The 23,689-nt window shown below is 33.1% G+C and overlaps 1 protein-coding gene across 1 annotated transcript in view; it reads right to left on the bottom strand.

Moving 5' to 3' along the window:
• LOC133647125 (cohesin subunit SA-1-like) overlaps window positions 1–23,689 on the bottom strand; it is a 61,523-nt gene that overhangs the window by 1,674 nt on the left and 36,160 nt on the right. The window contains exons 20-30 of the mRNA XM_062043250.1: window positions 23,520–23,612; window positions 23,273–23,447; window positions 21,906–22,045; window positions 17,428–17,529; window positions 17,215–17,363; window positions 17,002–17,130; window positions 9,435–9,637; window positions 5,546–5,714; window positions 2,953–3,069; window positions 1,564–1,678; window positions 171–251 (exon numbers count right to left, since the gene is read on the bottom strand). Of these exons, the coding sequence (XP_061899234.1) occupies window positions 171–251; window positions 1,564–1,678; window positions 2,953–3,069; window positions 5,546–5,714; window positions 9,435–9,637; window positions 17,002–17,130; window positions 17,215–17,363; window positions 17,428–17,529; window positions 21,906–22,045; window positions 23,273–23,447; window positions 23,520–23,612 (1,473 nt within the window). The remainder of the gene's footprint in view (window positions 1–170; window positions 252–1,563; window positions 1,679–2,952; window positions 3,070–5,545; window positions 5,715–9,434; window positions 9,638–17,001; window positions 17,131–17,214; window positions 17,364–17,427; window positions 17,530–21,905; window positions 22,046–23,272; window positions 23,448–23,519; window positions 23,613–23,689) is intronic.

Here is a 23,689-nt window from a genome sequence, read left to right on the forward strand (position 1 = left end):
AGAATGAGAGGACAACAATGAATATATTCCATTCTAGAAAAGGTCTGTAACATAACAAAATGTGGTAAAAGTGTGAATACTTTCCAGATGCACTGGTGACTAATATCTGAAGTCTGATAATGTTTCATGTCAGGTGAAGTTGTGCTTTCATAATAAAAAAGATGTCTTACCGACTCGTCCTCAATCATGGCGGCAGAATCAAAGAAGTCGGGTCTCAGTTCGGCTCTCTCGCGTCTGTTCCGCGATGGCGGCTGTGAGGACACAAAGATTACGTGAAGAGGTGGAACATAAAGAAAGTATGAAGAAGAAGTGGAACACAAAGAAGGCATGAAGAAGAAGTGCGAAGAAGAAGTGGAACACGAAGAAAGCGGGAAGAAGAGGTGGAACATAAAGAAAGTATGAAGAAGAAGTGGAACACAAAGAAAGCGGGAAGAAGAGGTGGAACATAAAGAAAGTGTGAAGAAGAAGTGGAACACAAAGAAAGCGGGAAGAAGAGGTGGAACATAAAGAAAGCGGGAAGAAGAAGTGGAACACAAAGAAAGCGGGAAGAAGAGGTGGAACATAAAGAAAGTGTGAAGAAGAAGTGGAACATAAAGAAAGCGTGAAGAAGAGGTGGAACATAAAGAAAGTGTGAAGAAGAAGTGGAACATAAAGAAAGCGTGAAGAAGAAGTGGAACACAAAGAAAGCGGGAAGAAGAGGTGGAACATAAAGAAAGTGTGAAGAAGAGGTGGAACATAAAGAAAGTGTGAAGAAGAAGGGGAACATAAAGAGAGTGTGAAGAAGAAGTGGAACACTAAGAAAGTGTGACGAAGAGGTGGAACATAAAGAAAGTGTGAAGAAGAAGTGCGAAGAAGAAGTGGAACACGAAGAAGTGTGAAGAAAAAGTGGAACACAAAGAAAGCAGGAAGAAGAGGTGGAACATAAAGAAAGTGTGAAGAAGAAGTGGAACACAAAGAAAGCGTGAAGAAGAAGTGCAAAGAAGAAGAGGAACACAAAGAAAGCGGGAAGAAGAGCTGGAACAAAGAAAGTGTGAAGAAGAAGTGGAACACAAAGAAAGCATGAAGAAGAAGTGGAACACAAAGAAAGCGGGAAGAAGAGGTGGAACATAAAGAAAGTGTGAAGAAGAAGTGGAACACAAACAAAGCATGAAGAAGTGGAACACAAAGAAAGCGTGAAGAAGAGGTGGAACATAAAGAAAGTGTGAAGAAGAAGTGGAACACAAACAAAGCTTGAAGAAGAGGTGGAACCAAGAAAGTGTGAAGAAGAAGTGGAACACAAAGAAAGTGTGAAGAAGAAGTGGAACAAAAAGTGTAAAGAAGAAGAGGTGGAACACAAACAAAACGTGAAGAAGAGGTGGAACACAAAGAAAGTGTGAAGAAGTGGAACAAAAAGAAAGTGTGAAGAAGAGGTGGAACATAAAGAAAGTGTAAAGAAGAAGAGGTGGAACACAAACAAAACGTGAAGAAGAGGTGGAACAAAGATAAAGTGTGAAGAAGAAGTGGAACAAAGAGAAAGTGTGAAGAAGAAAAGGTGTAAGAAAGAGTAAGTGTGAGATGACTGACCAGGTCGATGACCATGGTGTCTTCAAACTCCTCGTTCATGTCCTCCAGCTGACCCCGTGATGACATCATCACATCCTCAAAGATGGGCTCAGCATCATCCTCCATCAGACCTCGCCTGAACACATCACACATTCATCATCCTCCATCGGGGTACTGATTAATGCGAAGGGCTACCAGTTTGATACACACTTAAATAAATTGCCAAAAAATAGCCAATTTGCTCAGTTTACCTTTAACTCTATGTTATTATTAATAATTAATGATATTTACACTTAATTGAACGGTTTAAAAGAGGAGAAAACATGAAAAAAAATGACAATTACATTTTGAAACATAGTTTATCTTCAATTTCGACTCTTTAAAATTCAAAATTCAACCGAAAAAAAGAAGAGAAAAACTAGCTAATTCGAATCTTTTTGAAAAAATAAAAAAAATAATTTATGGAACATCATTAGTAATTTTTCCTGATTAAGATTAATTTTAGAATTTTAAAGACATGTTTTAAATAGGTTCAAATCCGATCTGCACTCTGTTAGAATATATAACAAATTGGACCAAGCTATATTTCTAACAAAGACAAATCATTATTTCTTCTAGATTTTCCAGAACAAAAATTTTAAAAGAAATTCAAAAAACTTTGAAATAAGATTTAAATTTGATTCTAAAGATTTTCTAGATTTGCCGGAATAATTTTTTTGAATTTTAATCATGATAAGTTTGAAGAAATATTTCACAAATATTCTTCGTCGAAAAAACAGAAGCTAAAATGAAGAATTAAATTAAAATGTATTTATTATTCTTTACAATAAAAAAAACAAAACATTACTTGAATGTTGATTTAAATGGTCAGGAAAGAAGAGGAAGGAATTTAAAAGGTAAAAAGGTATATGTGCTTAAAAATCCTAAAATCATTTTTAAGGTTGTATTTTTTCTCTAAAATTGTCTTTCTGAAAGTTATAAGAAGCAAAGTAAAAATGAATTTATTTAAACAAGTGAAGACCAAGTCTTTAAAATATTTCCTTGGATTTTCAAATTCTATTTGAGTTTTGTCTCTCTTAGAATTAAAAATGTCGGGCAAAGTGAGACCAGCTTGCTAGTAAATAAATAAAATTGAAAAATTATATTTGAGTTTTGTCTCTCTTAGAATTAAAAATGTCGGGCAAAGCGAGACCAGCTTGCTAGTAAATAAATACAATTTAAAAAATAGAGGCAGCTCACTGGTAAGTGCTGCTATTTGAGCTATTTTTAGAACAGGCCGGCGGGCTACTCATCTGGTCCTTACGGGCTACCTGGTGCCCGCGGGCACCACGTTGGTGACCCCTGCAATAGTGGGTGTGTTGCTGTAAGAGAAAGACAATAGAGTGTGTTTGGTAATAAAGTGAGACTTACACAGTCTGCCTCACACCCTGGTTGCTGCGAGACTTGATGTAGTTCATGGCTGTACGCTCCTTCCTGCTCACGTCCTCCATCTTCTGCTGGCCCAGCCAGGACATCTGCATCTGTGGGCTGCAACACAACTTCCATGTGAGACCAGTGTTTCCCACACATTCATTAATTTGTGGCGGCACGCCACGAAAGAATTACGTCCGCCACAAATAAAATAAAAAAAATATATATATATATAAAAATTTTTTTTGTCCTGTCCAGCTTCTCAGGCAAATCATATAGTTGATGTAGATGCCCATATAGGCTGTTCAGATTTACTTTACAAAAGAGAAGTGTAGGATACTTCTCTTGTTGCCTTATTTGTATTTGACCACTACTGTTTCCTGTTTATTTGTTACTGACTGTGGCAGGACACCTCTGCCTCTGTTTCACTTTATGTTGCTGGTAAATAATATGGTTGTAGTAGTAGGCTAAAGTTAAATTATTTAGTATGCACTAATTAAAGGGGCAGAGCTTTAAGAGACATTTTAGCTTTAATATTTTATAAGATATATTTTTTGTAAGAAACACAATTAATAAATATATTTCAGTCAATAACTTATTGTTCAAATCTGTATATAAATATGTACATAAAGTGTTGTAATTAGGGATGTCCGATAATGGCTTTTTGCCAATATCCGATATTGTCCAACTCTTTAATTACCGATACCGATATCAACCGATACCGATATCAACCGATATATGCAGTCGTGGAATTAACACATTATTATGCCTAATTTGGACAACCAGGTATGGTGAAGATAAGGTCCTTTTTAAAAAATAAAAAAAAAATAAAATAAGATAACTAAATTAAAAACATTTTCTTAAATAAAAAAGAAAGTAAAACAATATAAAAACAGTTACATAGAAACTAGTAATTAATGAAAATGAGTAAAATTAACTGTTAAAGGTTAGTATTATTAGTGGAGCAGCAGCACGCACAATCATGTGTGCTTATGGACTGTATTCCTTGCAGACTGTATTGATATATATTGATATATAATGTAGGAAGCAGAATATTGATAACAGAAAGAAATGGGGGGAGGGAGGTTTTTTGGGTTGGTGCACTAATTGTAAGTGTATCTTGTGTTTTTTATGTTGATTTAATAAAAAAAAACAAAAAACAAAAAAAAACGATACAGATAATAAAAAAAACGATACCGATAATTTCCGATATTACATTTTAACGCATTTATCGGCATCCCTAGTTGTAATTATATTGTAAAATGGATGGATGGATGGACGTTTAAAACAAAACTGTTATTATTAATTAGTAAGTATACATTTTTTGAGCCTTTTTAGAGAAAATCATATCATTGTAGTAGATTATGCAAATTACTCGATGATGTCATGGTGACCACGCCCATAGCCACGCCCCCACCACCACAGGTATCTTGGCAGTTTATGGGAAACACTGGAGACCAACACTTTTTAACGCAACTCTCCACACGCACGTCTGTGGGCTGCAACACAACTTCCATGTCACACCAACACAACTCTTTGATACACACTTCAATAAATTGCCGAAAATAGCCAATTTGCTCAATTTACCTTTAACTCTATGTTATTATTAATAATTAATGATATTTACACTTAATTGAACGGTTTAAAAGAGGAGAAAACACGAAAAAAAATGACAATTAAATTTTGAAACATAGTTTATCAATTTCGACTCTTTAAAATTCAAAATTCAACCGAAAAAAAGAAGAGAAAAACTAGCTAATTCGAATCTTTTTGAAAAACTTAAAAAAATAATTTATGGAACATCATTAGTAATTTTTCCTGATTAAGATTAATTTTAGAATTTTAAAGACATGTTTTAAATAGGTTAAAATCCAATCTGCACTTTGTTAGAATATATAACAAATTGGACCAAACTATATTTCTAACAAAGACAAATCATTATTTCTTCTAGATTTTCCAGAACAAAATTTTTAAAAGAAATTCAAAAGACTTTGAAATAAGATTTAAATTTGATTCTACAGATTTTCTAGATTTGCCAGAATAATTTTTTTGAATTTTAATCATAATAAGTTTGAAGAAATATTTCACTTTGTCGAAAAAACAGAAGCTAAAATGAAGAATTAAATTAAAATGTATTTATTATTCTTTACAATAAAAAAAATAAACATTACTTGAACATTGATTTAAATTGTCAGGAAAGAAGAGGAAGGAATTTAAAAGGTAAAAAGGTATATGTGTTTAAAAATCCTAAAATCATTTTTAAGGTTGTATTTTTTCTCTAAAATTGTCTTTCTGAAAGTTATAAGAAGCAAAGTTAAAAAAAAAGACAAAATAATTTATTTAAACAAGTGAAGACCAAGTCTTTAAAATATTTTCTTGGATTTTCAAATTCTATTTGAGTTTTGTCTCTCTTAGAATTAAAAATGTCGGGCAAAGCGAGACCAGCTTGCTAGTAAATAAATACAATTTAAAAAATAGAGGCAGCTCACTGGTAAGTGCTGCTATTTGAGCTATTTTTAGAACAGGCCAGCACGTCTGTGGGCGGCAACACAACTTCCATGTCACACCAACACAACTCTCCACACGCACGTACTTGTGCACAAAGTCGTTTTCCGACCCGGGTTCGGAATCAGCTTCTGGCATGTGTTCCGCCGGCCGGTTCTCTCGCAGGACCGTGGAGGTGAGTTGAGGAGTTTGCAGCGCCCCCGGTGTTTGTAAGGTGTCATTGCGCATCAGCCAGGAGCCCTCCACACTGCTCTCCTCTGACGGGGGAGCAAACACAAAAGTTGTTACAGCACACACACAACACAACATTACACGTAACTAACAACACACACTTCTATAAAACTATATTCCATAAATCATTCTCTACAGCTAATAACATTCTATATAACTAATGACACAACATTCGATTCAACAATCTAAATAACCTAGTAGACAACATTCTATATAACTCATAACACAATCTAGACAACATTCTATATAACATTCTATACAACTAATAAAACAACAAATTATACAACATCATATATAACATTCTATAAAACATTATATATATATATATAACTAATAACACAACAATGTATACAAAATGATGCAAGACTATGAAACATTCTATAGAACTAATTACATAAATCATTCTAAAATGTGTTGGCTATATAACATACTATACAACTAATAACAGAACATTATTTGTAACAGTCTACATAAACAACATAACATTCAATATATATAACATAAAATGATATGTAGCATCCTCAATAATAGTTTATAAAACTAATACCATAGCATTCTGTATTAATAACAACATAACATTCTATATAACTTTACAACATATGCATAATTCTATCAACTCTATAACATAATTCCATATAAAAACAAAACATTATTCTATATAACTATACAACATACTTACATTTAACAATATAACTAACCATTATATTAACGAAATAACATAATTCTATATAACAATTCTATTGAACGATATGACATAATTCCCATTGAACTATATAACAATCTATATAACAATCTACAATAATTATATTGAACTTCATATAACTATATAACATAATTCTATTAAACTACGTGACATAATTTTATTGAACGATATGACATAATTCCCATTGAAATATATAACATTATTCTATATAACGATTTAACATAATTCTATAGAGTTGTATAAAATAATTCTATTCTATACTATATAACATAAATCTATTTAACTATAAAACATAATTCCATTGAACTATAACATAATTTACATAACTATATAACATAATTATACATAACTATATAACATAATTCTAGTAAACTACTTAACATAATTTTATTGAACTGCATGACATAATTCTGTGGACCATTATAACAATTATATTGAACTATATGACATAATTCTATTGAACTATATGACATAATTCTATTGAACTATATGACATAATTCTGTATACCAATATCGCAATTCTAATGAACTATATAACATAATTCTATTGAATAATGTAACATAATTCTATTGAACTATATAACAATTCTATATAAAAATATAACATAATTCTATTGAAGTATATGACATAATTCTATATAAAAATGTAACAATTCTATTCAACTATATAACATAATTCTATATAAAAATATAACATAATTCTATTGAAGTATATAACATAATTCTATTGAATAATGTAACATAATTCTATTGAACTATATGACATAATTCTATATAAAAATATAACAATTCTATTGTCCTATATAACATAATTCTATTGAATAATGTAACATAATTATATTGAACTATATGACATAATTCTATATAAAAATATAACAATTCTATTGAACTATATAACATAATTCTATTGAATAATGTAACATAATTCTATTGAACTATATGACATAATTCTATTGAATAATGTAACATAATTCTATTGAACTATATACCATAATTATATTGAATAATGTAACATAATTATATTGAACTATATAACATAATTCTATTGAATAATGTAACATAATTATATTGAACTATAACATAATTCTATATAAAACTATATAACATAATTCTATATAAAAAATATAACATAATTCTATTGAACGATATAACATAATTCTATTGAATAATGTAACATAATTCTATTGAACTATATGACATAATTCTATATAAAAACATAACAATTCTATTGAACTATATAACATAATTCTATTGAACTATATAACATAATTCTATTGAATAATGTAACATAATTCTATTGAACTATATGACATAATTCTATATAAAAATATAACAATTCTATTGAACTATATAACATAATTATATTGAATAATGTAACATAATTCTATTGAACTATATGACATAATTCTATATAAAAATATAACAATTCTATTGAACTATATACCATAATTATATTGAATAATGTAACATAATTCTATTGAACTATATAACATAATTCTATTGAATAATGTAACATAATTTTATTGAACTATATAACATAATTCTATTGAATAATGTAACATAATTTTATTGAACTATATAACATATTTCTATTGAATGTAAAATAATTTTATTGAACTATATGACATAATTCTATTGAACTATATGACATAATTCTGTATACCAATATCGCAATTCTATTCAACTATATAACATAATTCTATTGAATAATGTAACATAATTCTATTGAACTATATACCATAATTCTATTGAATAATGTAACATAATTCTATTGAACTATATACCATAATTATATTGAATAATGTAACATAATTATATTGAACTATATAACATAATTCTATTGAATAATGTAACATAATTATATTGAACTATAACATAATTCTATATAAAACTATATAACATAATTCTATATAAAAAATATAACATAATTCTATTGAACGATATAACATAATTCTATTGAATAATGTAACATAATTCTATTGAACTATATGACATAATTCTATATAAAAACATAACAATTCTATTGAACTATATAACATAATTCTATTGAATAATGTAACATAATTCTATTGAACTATATGACATAATTCTATATAAAAATATAACAATTCTATTGAACTATATAACATAATTATATTGAATAATGTAACATAATTCTATTGAACTATATGACATAATTCTATATAAAAATATAACAATTCTATTGAACTATATACCATAATTATATTGAATAATGTAACATAATTCTATTGAACTATATAACATAATTCTATTGAATAATGTAACATAATTTTATTGAACTATATAACATAATTCTATTGAATAATGTAACATAATTTTATTGAACTATATAACATATTTCTATTGAATGTAAAATAATTTTATTGAACTATATGACATAATTCTATTGAACTATATGACATAATTCTGTATACCAATATCGCAATTCTATTCAACTATATAACATAATTCTATTGAATAATGTAACATAATTCTATTGAACTATATACCATAATTCTATTGAATAATGTAACATAATTCTATTGAACTATATGACATGATTCTATATAAAAATATAACAATTCTATTGAACTATATAACATAATTATATTGAATAATGTAACAATTATATTGAATAATGTAACATAATTCTATTGAACTACATGCCATAATTACATTGAATAATGTAACATAATTCTATATAAAATATAACATAATTCTATTGAACTACATACCATAATTACATTGAATAATGTAACATAATTCTATATAAAATATAACATAATTCTATTGAACTATATTATATTGAACTATATAACATAATTATATTGAACTATATACCATAATTCTATTGAACTATATACCATAATTCTATTGAATATAACATAATTCTATTGAACTATATGACATAATTATATTGAATAATGTAACATAATTCTATTGAACTATATACCATAATTCTATTGAATAGTGTAACATAATTATATTGAAGTATACAAGAGAAATAACATCCTTCCATATGAGTATAAATAAGATTTGTCACCCTCGATACGTTTCTTGTGAAGCGTCGGTCGTCCCTTCTTGCTGCGCAGAGAGCCTGTCTTGCTGCTGGAGCCTGAGGTGACAGACATGTGGTCCTCATCCCCGCCTGTCTGCAGGCTGTTCCTGTAGGAGATGAGTGGCAGCCACACGTCTTCCCGCCGCTCCGACATGGACTCCACCATGAACTTCTCCAAGTACGAGTGCCTGGGGAGGACATGCACCACTTCACACTTTGCTAACATGCTAACACACCTGGGGCCGTACTTATCGTACACTTAAGTCCTGAGAATTTGCGAAATTTAGTCCTACTCTCAAACTTAAGAATAAAAGCTTTTTATCAACGTTCTTAAGTCTAAGAATCACTCCTACTCTCCACGATATTTAAGAGACCTTCAGAGGTGTCTTAAGTGGTTAGGAGTTGCCAGCAGGGGATGGCACTGAGGCGAGAGAGACGTGCGCCAACGTTCAGGGAACGGAACGATGTTCTGGATTTGTTTGATGACGAGCAGCTGATCAAACGGTATCGTTTTAGACAGAGCGGGTATTATTTTTGTCACAGATTTAATACTTTTCGATTCCATGTTGATTTCTGCATGTGTCTGCAGTGGGCTAGTATATATAGAGCCACCCACACCAGTTTCAAATTAGTTGCCTAATTAATGAATTGGAAAGAAAATGTTATGACAGTAGCGTATGTGTGTGGCCGTGAGGTGAGTGACGTCAGTGAGTGTGTGGGCGAGAGAGGAGAGGGAGCGGTAGCGTGAGTGCCGGCGGGGACTAGTTTGTTTTGTATTATTTTGTAGTTTATTGTCAAAATATACACTCCCATTGTCCACTTAAATATTTCCAAGATATTTCTTTATTCTTAGACAACGGATTCCCTTCCGTGATTGGTCATTTCTATGGACACAGAAATGACGTCACCTAAAATTGCGTTTACGGCACATAGTAATGTCGTAATTCAGCTCTGAGTGTGACACTTAAGATTCAGTCCTACACTTTGCTGAAAGTGTGGGTAAGACGCTTGATAACTAACTTTTAAGTGCAGCTTTCAGCCAAGAATTGATTTACTCTTAAGTCAACTCTTAGCAGACTTCTTAGGAGTAATTCTGAGAAGCTTGATAAGTACGGCCCCTGCTCTGTTAACTGCACAAACTAATCACTTTGTCATTAGCAACATGAACATTCTTGCTTAGCCTTCAGCAGCATGAGTGTGCACTTTTAATGTGTTGCTGTCAAACTGTTGTTTACATACCACTCAAACTCCTATTTAATGTGTTGCTGTCAAACTGTTGTTTACATACCACTCAAACTCCTATTTAATGTGTTGCTGTCAAACTGTTGTTTACATACCACTCAAACTCCTATTTAATGTGTTGCTGTCAAACTGTTGTTTACATACCACTCAAACTCCTATTTAATGTGTTGCTGTCAAACTGTTGTTTACATACCACTCAAACTCCTATTTAATGTGTTGCTGATCACTCGTTACAACAAGCCAACAACGCGGTCAAAGCTTCCTTGACGTGACGTCTGAAGTCAACTTCTCCATTGCCGCGAGCAGAAATCGGCGTTTTTATCCAATTTTAGGTCGCAAATATACCATATTTTATTTTTGATACCTATTCTGGATACTTTTATGGACACTTTATGGACAATTTTAAAGTGATCAAGGTGTCCTTGTTTGTTTAAAAACTTCACCGACCGCTAGCTAGCCTGGTTTGTTTTTAGCCAGGTGGCTAGCTAGCCAGTCGCTAACCTCCAGCTCGCCTTGAGCTTGACATTTTAACGATCGCACGTTTGAATACCGGGTTTTTGGACAGTCACAGTTGAGATGACCAACAAAAAGAGTGACAAGAAGGAGGTGTCTGGTGGGGCTGCGTGTAAAGTCAAACAACCAGCCAGGAGACACCGATCCCAGCGTGGCTCGACCGATAGCGGAGGTGAGCCGGGTGGTAGCATGGAGGTGGACGCATCCGTATTGGAATCGATCAACGCGAGATTGAGCAAGCTGGATATTCTGGATGCACTACAGCAGGACATCCGTGACTTGAGAAGTAGCCTGGAATTCAGTCAGAAGGAGATTGAGGATCTAAGAAAGGATAATGTCCTTCTGAGAGGTGCGATGACTGACATGCAGAGATCTACTGACTTTCTTACAGCGGACTATAGGCGCATTAAAGACACGCTGTTGGATATACAGTGCAGGGACATGAGAGACAATCTAATTTTCTCGGGGATCCGAGAGGGCAACGCCGATCCGGAAAAAACTGTAAGAGAGTTCATGTCGGATAAACTCAAGCTCTCCCCGGAGGTGGTAAGAGACATAACTTTTTCCAGAGTGCACAGAATGGGCAGACCTGTGGACAATAAAGTCCGTCCCATAATAGCTCGTTTTGAGCATTTTAAGTACAAAGAGTTGGTGAAAAGCCGAGGAAAGGAGCTGAAAGGGACCTCTCTCTGGTTAAATGACCACTTCCCGGCTGAGATCAACGATAGGAGAAAGAAACTGTCACCGATCATGAGAGAGAACCGAGCCCAGAACAAGAGAGTGGCACTAACAGTGGATAGGCTGTACATAAATGGACAGCTGTATCGGGACCCAAAGGTTACCCCCTGGCTTTTTTAGAATGGGCATTCGTGGGTGTTTTTAGTATCTTGGTTTGGCCTGTGTCATGACTACTTCCAGTACTGTTATGTCCTGCACTAAGCTGGGCCTTCATAGGGGCCTGGTGTTAGCTCACGTGAATGTATGCAGCCTGCGTAATAAGTATCAGGAAGTAGAGTGTATTATCAAAGATAATTTTATTAATATCTTTGCCATTTCTGAGACCCACCTTGATGATTCCTTTTCTGATTCAATTGTAGCCATTGAGGGGTTCTCAATTTTTAGGAAAGATAGGAACAGGTTTGGGGGTGGGGTGGCTATTTATGTTCAGAATCATTTATCTATCAAAGTGCGCAATGATTTGATGAGGGACAGTATTGAAGCTATTTGTGTGCAGGTCTATCTGCCTTATTTGAAACCAATTATAGTAGGCTGTTTCTATAGGCCTCCTAGTGCTGATGCTCTGTATCTGAAGGAGTTATGTGAGATGTTTGACAGGATATCAGATGCGAATAGAGAAATCTATTTACTGGGTGATATGAATGTTGACTGGCTGGGACAGGGGTGTACAAACAAAAATAAGTTACTATCCATTTTAAATGCTTGCAATCTGTCCCAAATTGTTGCCCCTCCCACGAGAATAGGTAGTAATAGTGATGGTATTATTATAGCTACATGCATTGATCATATTTATACAAATGTTCCGGACCAATGCTCCAAAGCAGTCTCGGTTCCTGTAGGTTTTACTGACCACAATATAATATCTGTCACTAGAAAGACAAGGGTTCCTAAACCTAAAGCGAAAATTATTTTTACAAGGTCTTATAAGAGATTTGATGAAGAATGTTTTATTGATGAAATATCCTGTTTAAATTGGAACGAGGTGTGCAGTGAGGAAGACCCTGAGGCTGCACTGGACTTATTTATGTTAATGTACATGAGTGTTGTGGACAAGCATGCCCCTTTGAAGAAGTTTTCTGTCAAAACTAAGTCTGCCCCATGGATTGATAATGGACTTAGAGGTTTAATGACAGAAAGAGACATGGCTAAAAAAGCCTCCGTCAACTCTGGTTTAATTGATGACAGGCATAAGTACTGTTCCTTAAGAAACCAGGTCACAAAGTTAAACAAACTGAAAAAAAGGGAATATTACAAACAGAGGTTATATGATGTGAGATATGATAGCAAAAACTTATGGAATGTTTTGAATGAAATCATGGGTAGAAAGAACAATGTCTGTACACCTTTTGTGGAATCAAATGGGTTGGTACTCACTAAGCCATGTGACATTGCCAATCATTTTAATAACTATTATGTTGACAAGGTATCTCAATTAAGGCATGGTATGCATATATCCAATAACAACAAATCAGCTGACCTCATTAGGAATATTATAATGGATAATAAGGACTGTGAATTCAATTTTCATCAGGTTGAAGTCAGTGAGGTTGAGAGGTTACTACACTCTCTTCCTGACAACAAAGTAGCTGGTGTAGACAACCTGGATAGTAAATTACTGAAAATGACTGCTGGTATCATATCAGTGCCTGTTTGTCATATTTTTAATAAATGTTTACAAGTGGGCCTGTGTCCAAAGATATGGAAGGTGGCTAAGGTTACTCCTCTACATAAGGATACCAAATTGGCTTTCAATGAGGGCAATTCTAGACCAATAAGCATCCTACCTGGGTTATGTAAAATACTGGAGAAATGTGTGTATGCACAAATTCAAGCTTACTTTCAATCAAATGGGCTAGCAACTGATTCTCAACATGCATATAGAACGGGCCACTCTACGTCCACTGCTCTTATACAAATGACGGACGATTGGCTTAATGCTATAGATAATTCTATGTTGGTTGGAGCTGTGCTGTTAGATTTTAGTGCTGCATTTGACATGATTGACCACTCTCTTTTAATTGAGAAACTTAAATGTTATGGTTTTAATACTTCAAGTTTAATGTGGATACAGAGTTATTTGTCCTCAAGATCACAACAGGTGTATCTTAATGGCAGCTTGTCTAATAGCAGAAGTTTGGATTGTGGTGTTCCACAGGGAAGTTGCCTAGGACCTTTACTTTTTTCTATATTCACCAATGATTTACCTTGGGCTACCGGGCGTGCAAGATTGGTTCTTTATGCTGATGATGCAACCTTATATCATGCTGCACCATCATGCAGTGTACTTAATGTAGTATTGAGTGAGGAACTAAAAGCTGTGCATGACTGGACAGTATGTAACAGACTTGTCCTTAACACCTCAAAAACAAAAAGTATTATATTGGGGACTAGGCAAGGGTTATCTTGTGACCCAAAGTTGGATTTGAGGCTAGGTATTTCAACAGTTCAACAGGTCAGAAGTGCCAAGCTCCTTGGAGTGATGCTGGACTGCACTCTATCCTGGTCAAATCATATCAGTGATATAGTTACAAAGATGGGAAGGGCTGTTGGTATTTCCAGGAAATGTGCTGGTTTTGCTGATCCACCTCTTCTTTGTCAAATTGTTAAGAGTTTAGTCTTGTGTCATATTGACTATTGTTCTACAGTCTGGGCGTCTGCTGCAAGTGGTGAGATCAGTAAGCTCCAGATTGTCCAGAATAGGGCAGCAAGGCTGGTTCTTGGTTGTTCACTAAGAACCAATGTGAACCAAATGCATGCTTCTCTTTCCTGGCTAACAGTGCAGAACAGGTTGTTGGCTAATACTCTTATATTGTTCAAATCAGTAACCGGTAGTAAAACTCCTGCTTTTCTCATGGCCCAAATAGTTCACAGTAGCACTATACATAATCACAATACCAGGGCATCCAGTGAGGGGCATTTTGTACTCCCTCGTCCCAGGAAGAATGCTTTGCGGAAATCTTTTATTTATAGATCTTTATCGCTCTGGAATAACCTGCCTCGAATTCTCACCAGCATTGAAAGTAAACAGGTTTTTAAAAAGAGAGTAATATTTTATCTGAGTTTTTAAATTAGTTTGCTCATTGATGATTTGTTTGTTATATTTATATGGTAATTATTATTCTGTGACTGTAAATTGTTTGCTTGTTTTTTTATTGATGCTTTTATTTTTTTTCTGTATTGTGTAGTTATAATTATATGCTTTTACTTGTAATTGTATTGAATTGTGGACCCCAGGAAGACTAGTGGGTTGTTGAGGCAACCAGCTAATGGGGATCCTTAATAAAAATCAAATCAAAACTGTTGTTTACGTACCACTCAAACTCCTATTTAATGTGTTGCTGTCAAACTGTTGTTTACATACCACTCAAACTCCTATTTAATGTGTTGCTGTCAAACTGTTGTTTACATACCACTCAAACTCCTATTTAATGTGTTGCTGTCAAACTGCTGTTTACGTACCACTCAAACTCCTATTCATTGAGGGCCACATGGCAGTTATCAGAGGGCCGCTTGTAACAGCACAATTATATGAATTTGCCTATGCACTTTATATGTATACATGTACATATACAGTATATACATATATACTGTACATACTGTATATGTACATATATACATACATATATACATACTGTATATGTACATATATACATACATATATACACATATATATATACATATAGATAGATAGATAGTACTTTATTGATTCCTTCAGGAGAGTTCCCTCAGGAAAATATATACACATATATATATACATACATATATATACACATATATACACATATATATATATACATACATATACATATACATATATACACATATATATATATATATATATATATATATACATATATATACTTTATATGTACATACATATACACATATATATATATACATATATATATACTTTATATGTACATACATATACATATACTGTATATGTACATATATACATACATATATATATATACATACATACACATATATATACATATATACACATATATATACATATACATATATACACATGCATATACATATATATACTTTATATGTACATACATATATACATACTGTATATGTACATATATACATACTGTATATGTACACATATACATATATATATATATATGTATACACATATATATATATTGATTGTTTTTATTTATTTATTAGATGTCTTTTACGGAATATGCACAAGCACTGTTTTAATATTATGTGATAATGCCTTTTATATTGTATTTATGTTTTATGTACTGTATGTGATTGTATGTCTACTTGGACGTTGGAGTCTGCAATAAACTTTTTTATTGCAGATTTTATATATATATTTTTTTTTAGCGTACACTGTAAAAAATATTTTTTTGTAGAATTTACATGAAAAAACGTGCAACTTAGTCACCATATTTTTATGGTAAAATATACAGGGGGTGTTTTTTCACCACAGATTTTACGGTTAAAAAACTGGCAGCTCGGTCGACAGAATTTTACCGTAAAAAAACAGTGGTAGATTTTTCAATTTACAGCAATATGCTTTAAAAACCACCGTCAACGTGACCATAAAATCTATTGTTATTTTTACAGTAAAAAATTAAATAAATAAAAAAATAAATAAATAAAAAATAAAATAAAAAAAAAATAAAAAAATTAAATAAAAAAAAAATAAATAATAAAAAATACAAAATACAAAATAAAATAAAAACCATCGTCAATGTGACCATAAAATCTATTGTCATTTTTACAGTAAAAAATAAAAAAAATAAAAATAAAAATAAAATAAATAAAAAAATAAAAATAAAAAATAAAAAAATAAAAACCATCGTCAATGTGACCATAAAATCTATTGTCATTTTTACAGTGTTGGATAACTTGCTTTAAAATCGTAAGTCAAGCAGATATTGAATAATTTATTTAGACAAAAAAATAGTTTGGAAAGTATGATAATATAATATTTGTTGTAATTTGCAGTTTAAACATGAACTTATAGTGTGAGCTTCTCTTTGGAGATGAATAATGTATGTAATGGATATTAATATGAGGAGCAGGAGGCACTTACACTGTCTTCTTGTCTTGGCGGATCAGTTTGGAGGAGAACTCGCTCAAGACCTCCAGGAAGGCCAAGTTAAGGGGAGGAAACTCTGGTCCTCGAGGATTCTGGTACTTAAAGGCAAACTCGATGCCATCTCTGCCAGGAGGGGCGGGGGAGGAAGACAGAATGGTCCCAAAGTCACTTCAATGCTACTTTTTCCACAGAGACTTGTCTACGTACTTGTGCAGCGTGGCCACCGCCTCTCTGGTCTTGATCTGATCCAGGCCAAAGGTGAGGGCGAAGCGGCGTGCCAGCTCCTTGATGCCGCTGACGTGCGACGAGGTGCGGTCCAGGGTGGGGCCCTGGTCCTGCAGCAGCTCGTTGAAGAGCTGCGAGGCGTGAAGAAGCGGGTGAGCTAAGTGCTTATGTGCGGGATGCAGACCACTCTCAGACCTGTTGCAGACTCAGGATGAGAGTCTTGGCGCAGAGGATCTTGTCCGTCTGTCGGGTCTTACTCAGAGTCTCCTTGATGATGTCGCCGTAGTCGTTATAATACTAGAGAATGGAGATGTGGATGTTAGAAGGTAACACACACACACACACTCTTGTATTTGTTACCTTCTTGAGACCTGCAAAAAAATGCCTGCCTCTTTAGGACCACCTTTTCTTTCTAGATATATAAAGATTTGTATTTACGACATTAATAATAGATACATACTATGCAAATATAAAAAAGCTTGTTGGAATGTTGGCAGTATTAAAATAAAAGTCATAATTTTACTCAAACGGTTCAACGCAAACTGAACATTTGTGCAATATTATGATAAAAGTTGGAATTTTACTCAATAACAGTCGCAGTTCTACAAGAAAAGCTCAACATTTTGCAATTTTATGAAAAGAGTCGTAATTTTACTCGACAAAAGTCACAATTTTATAAGGAAACTTAAAATTTTTGGCAAGATTATAATAATAATCGGAATTTTACTTGGCAAAATTACGTCAAAAGTCATAATTTTACCAGAACAACAAAAAAATTGGCAATATTGTGGTAAGTCCGAATTTTATATGTCAAATGTCACAATTTTGCATCAAAAAGTAATAATTTTACATCGAAAAGTCATAATTTTACGAGAAAATATTGCAATATTACAGAAACAAAGAATATAAGAAATTGTTCCCAATTTTATAAGAAAAAATCGATACATTGTGAGACTGCTTTTAGTTAACTATTTTTTTCATTTATTTTTTGTTTAATTGGTTTTTAATCTTCATTATTAACTTCAAGTTATAACAGTATGTCTCTATATACATATTTATTTTTTGTATCAATTTTAGCCAAAGGGGGCGCATTTCAATTTCTTACACACACTTGTTATTTCATATGTTGACCAGAGGGGGAGCACTTTTAAAAGCGACACACAGTCAATTGGAAAAATCCCTCCTTTTTGGGACCACCCTCATTTTGATAGGATTTCACCAGCAGGGGTGCAAATGAGACATTTCCGTATTGGGACCATGATTTCGGTCCTAACTTGTTCACCTCACCGATACCTCATATGGAAGCTACTTTTCCTTCTTCATGTCTCAAGAAGGGTAGAAATACAAGAACACACACACACACATTCTTGTACTTGTAACCTTCTTGAGAACTGCAAAAACTGCCTCCCTCTATAGGACCACTCTTTCTTTCTAGATGTATAAAGATTTGTATTTACAACATTAATAATACATACATACTATGCAAATATAAAGAAGCTTGTTGGAATTTAATAAGAAAAACTTAGAATGTTGGCAGTATTATAATAAAAGTCGTAATTGTGCTCAACGCAAGTCAAAATTTTACAAGAAAAACTGAACATTTCTGCAATATTATGATAAAAGTTGGAATTTTACTCAATAACAGTCGCAGTTTTACAAGAAAAGCTCAACATTTTGGCAATTTTATGAAAAGAGTCGTAATTTTACTCGACAAAAGTCACAATTTTATGAGAAAATTTTAAAATTTTGGCAAGATTATAATAATAATCGGAATTTTACTTGGCAAATTTGACAAAAGTCATAATTTTACTCAAAAAATGTCAGTTTTACCACAACAACACAAAAATTGCCAATATTGTGATAAAAGTCAGAATTGTATATGACAAATGTCACCATTTTGCATCAAAAAGTCATAATTTTACATCAAAAAGTCATAATTTTACGAGAAAATATTGCATTACAGAAACAGAAAGAATATGACAAATTGTTCCCAATTTTATAACAAAAAAGTCGACACATTGTGAGAAAAAGACTGCTTTTAGTTAACTATTTTTGTTTTTGTTATTGTTTAATTGGTTTTTAATCTTCTTTATTAACTTCAAGTTATTACAGTATGTCTCTATATACATATTTATTTAATTGTTTGTATTCCTTTTGGCCAAAGGGGGCGCATTTCAATTTCTTACACACACTTGTTATTTCATATGTTGACCAGAGGGGGAGCACTTTTGAAACCGACACAGTCCATTTGAAAAATCCCTCCTTTTTGGGACCACCCTCATTTTGATGGATTTCACCAGCAGGGGTGCAAATGAGACATTTCCGTATTGGGACCATGATTTCGGTCCTAACTTGTTCACCTCACCGATACCTCATATGGAAGCTACTTTTCCTTCTTCATGTCTCAAGAAGGGTAGAAATACAAGAACACACACACACACATTCTTGTACTTGTAACCTTCTTGAGAACTGCAAAAACTGCCTCCCTCTATAGGACCACTCTTTCTTTCTAGATGTATAAAGATTTGTATTTACAACATTAATAATACATACATACTATGCAAATATAAAGAAGCTTGTTGGAATTTAATAAGAAAAACTTAGAATGTTGGCAGTATTATAATAAAAGTCGTAATTGTGCTCAACGCAAGTCAAAATTTTACAAGAAAAACTGAACATTTCTGCAATATTATGATAAAAGTTGGAATTTTACTCAATAACAGTCGCAGTTTTACAAGAAAAGCTCAACATTTTGGCAATTTTATGAAAAGAGTCGTAATTTTACTCGACAAAAGTCACAATTTTATGAGAAAATTTTAAAATTTTGGCAAGATTATAATAATAATCGGAATTTTACTTGGCAAATTTGACAAAAGTCATAATTTTACTCAAAAAATGTCAGTTTTACCACAACAACACAAAAATTGCCAATATTGTGATAAAAGTCAGAATTGTATATGACAAATGTCACCATTTTGCATCAAAAAGTCATAATTTTACATCAAAAAGTCATAATTTTACGAGAAAATATTGCATTACAGAAACAGAAAGAATATGACAAATTGTTCCCAATTTTATAACAAAAAAGTCGACACATTGTGAGAAAAAGACTGCTTTTAGTTAACTATTTTTGTTTTTGTTATTGTTTAATTGGTTTTTAATCTTCTTTATTAACTTCAAGTTATTACAGTATGTCTCTATATACATATTTATTTAATTGTTTGTATTCCTTTTGGCCAAAGGGGGCGCATTTCAATTTCTTACACACACTTGTTATTTCATATGTTGACCAGAGGGGGAGCACTTTTGAAACCGACACAGTCCATTTGAAAAATCCCTCCTTTTTGGGACCACCCTCATTTTGATGGATTTCACCAGCAGGGGTGCAAATGAGACATTTCCGTATTGGGACCATGATTTCGGTCCTAACTTGTTCACCGGTCCTCATATGGAAGCTACTTTTCCTTCTTCATGTCTCAAGAAGGATAGAAATACAAGAACACACACACACACATTCTTGTATTTGTAACCTTCTTGAGAACTACAAAAACTGCCTCCCTCTATAGGACCACTCTTTCTTTCTAGATGTATAAAGATTTGTATTTACAACATTAATAATACATACATACTATGCAAATATAAAGAAGCTTGTTGGAATGTAATAAGAAAAACTTAGAATGTTGGCAGTATTATAATAAAAGTCGTAATTTTGCTAAACGCAAGTCAACATTTTACAAGAAAAACTGAACATTTGTGCAATATTATGATAACAGTTGGAATTTTACTCAATAACAGTCGCAGTTTTACAAGAAAAGCTCAACATTTTGGCGATTTTATGAAAAGAGTCGTAATTTTACTCGACAAAAGTCACAATTTTATAAGAAAACTTAAAAATTTTTGGCAAGATTATAATAATAATCGGAATTTTATTTGGCAAAATTACGACAAAAGTCATAATTTTACCAGAACAACAAAAAAATTGGCAATATTGTGGTAAGTCAGAATTTTATATGACAAATGTCACAATTTTGCATCAAAAAGTAATAATTTCACATAAAAAAAGGCATAATTTTACAAGAAAATATTGCAATATTACAGAAACAAAGAATATGAGAAATTGTTCCCAATTTTAGTTAACTATTTTTTCCATTTATTTTTTGTTTAATTGGTTTTTAATCTTCATTATTAACTTCAAGTTATAACAGTATGTCTCTATATACATATTTATTTTTTGTATCAATTTTAGCCAAAGAGGGCGCATTTCAATTTCTTACACACACTTGTTATTTCATATGTTGACCAGAGGGGGAGCACTTTTGAAAGCGACACACAGTCAATTTGAAAAATCCCTCCTTTTTGGGACCACCCTCATTTTGATAGATGTCACCACCAGGGGTGCCAATGAGACATTTCCGTATTGGGACCATTATTTGAGTCCTAACTTGTTCACCGGTCCTCATATGGAAGCTACTTTTCCTTCTTCATGTCTCAAGAAGGGTAGAAATACAAAAACACAGGCACACATGTATGTGTATATATATATATATATATATATATATATATATATATATATATATATATATATATATATATATATATATATATATACACACACACACACACACAGGGCGTTAACGCTACCTACACACACACACACAGGGCGTTAACGCTACCTTCATGTAGTGTTTGAAGATGTCGGCTGCAGCGGGCATGTCAACAATGTCGTAGATGATGAGTTTGCAAAAAGCCGCCAGCAGGTTCCTCCTCTTGTGCAGGGCCTCGATCTTGTTGGCCTCGTCCTCCTCGTCCCCCTCTGAGAGTCACCACACAATGTTTTCATTGGACATTCTAGTGCCGAGTAGGCATGTGTGCCGAGTTCCGGTATTATTTGGTACCGGTTCCTAATTGGGTCGGTGTAGAAAGACCGTTAGATTCTGGACTCATGGCACTGCTATCAGTGTTTCCCATAAACTGCCAAGATACCTGTGGCGGTGGGGGCGTGGCTATGAGTGTGGTCACCATGACATCATCGAGTAATTTGCATAATCTACTACAATGATTTGATTTTCTCTAAAAAGGCTAAAAAAATGTATACTTACTAATTAATAATTGTTTTAAACGTCCATCCATCCACCCATTTTACAATATAATTACAACACTTTATGTACATATTTATATACAGATTTGAACAATAAGTTATTCCCTGAAATATATTTATTAATTATGGTTCTTACAAAAAATATATCTTATAAAATATAAAAGCTAAAATGTCTCATAAAGCTCTGCCCCTTTAATTAGTGCATACTAAATAATTTAACTTTAGCCTACTACTACAAGCATATTATTTACCAGCAACATAAAGTGAAACAGAGGCAGAGGTGTCCTGCCACAGTCAGTAACAAATAAACAGAAAACAGTAGTGGTCAAATACAAATAAGGCAACAAGAGAAGTATCCTACACTTCGCTTTTGTAAAGTAAATCTGAACAGCCTATATGGGCATCTACATCAACTTTATCATTTGCCTGAGAAGCTGGAAAGGACAAAAAAAAAAATTTTTTATTTAAAAAAATTTTTTTTTAATTTGTGGTGGACGTAATTCTTTCGTGTCGGGCCGCCACAAATAAAGGAATGTGTGGGAAACACTGAAGTATGTCATTATTATGACTTAGTAAGTCAATATTTTGACTTACTAATTTACAAAGTCAAAATAATGACTTACTAAAAACACTGCATATCTGCATGTTTTATACTAAAATAGCCTTTACCGTTTATGACAACCTTTTCCCAAAACAATATAGAATCTAAGATATAACAGGATATATTTATCCTTTGTTTTCAAAACGGGTTACAAAAAAGTAGGACCCCAAAAATTGATTTAATTATTATTTTGAAATTTCCTAGCGCCAACACTGGTATTCTTAGGAAATAGGCAGGCCGATAAAAAGAAAGTTAGGGCCATAAATGGTGCTTGGGCCCCACTGTGGACATCCCAGGCATACCCAAAGTAGAAAAGTACGATAAACCCCCTCCGCTCTCACCCATGCTCTGGTTTTCGTCGTCCTGGTCGATGAAGACGTGGTCCAGGACAAAATTGAGCAGCTCGTTTTGCAGAGTGCCGTCCGGGTTGAAGACCAGCGGCTCCAGGCCCTCTCGGCCGCCGGAGACCAGCTGGTGACTGAAGATCATCAGCAGGTCGCAAAGAAGCATGAAGGCCTGAGGAAAGGAGGTGGCATGAGAGACGTGCGGGCGCCACGGGAACAACAAAAGCTGTTGTTGTGTGCCGACCTGCTCTTTGACAGGCGTGTTGACGTTGGACAGGCACTGCTGGCACACGGCCAGGAAAGACTTCACTACTCTCCTGAGGGCCAACAGGTCGTCCTGCACGCACACACAAACACTCAGTGCTGTAAACACTAAGCACTTGATCAGAAAGTCAATCACCAGTGTCAATTATT

The sequence above is a fragment of the Entelurus aequoreus genome, linkage group LG03 (assembly GCF_033978785.1).
Source record: "Entelurus aequoreus isolate RoL-2023_Sb linkage group LG03, RoL_Eaeq_v1.1, whole genome shotgun sequence".
Lineage (NCBI taxonomy): Eukaryota > Metazoa > Chordata > Actinopteri > Syngnathiformes > Syngnathidae > Entelurus > Entelurus aequoreus.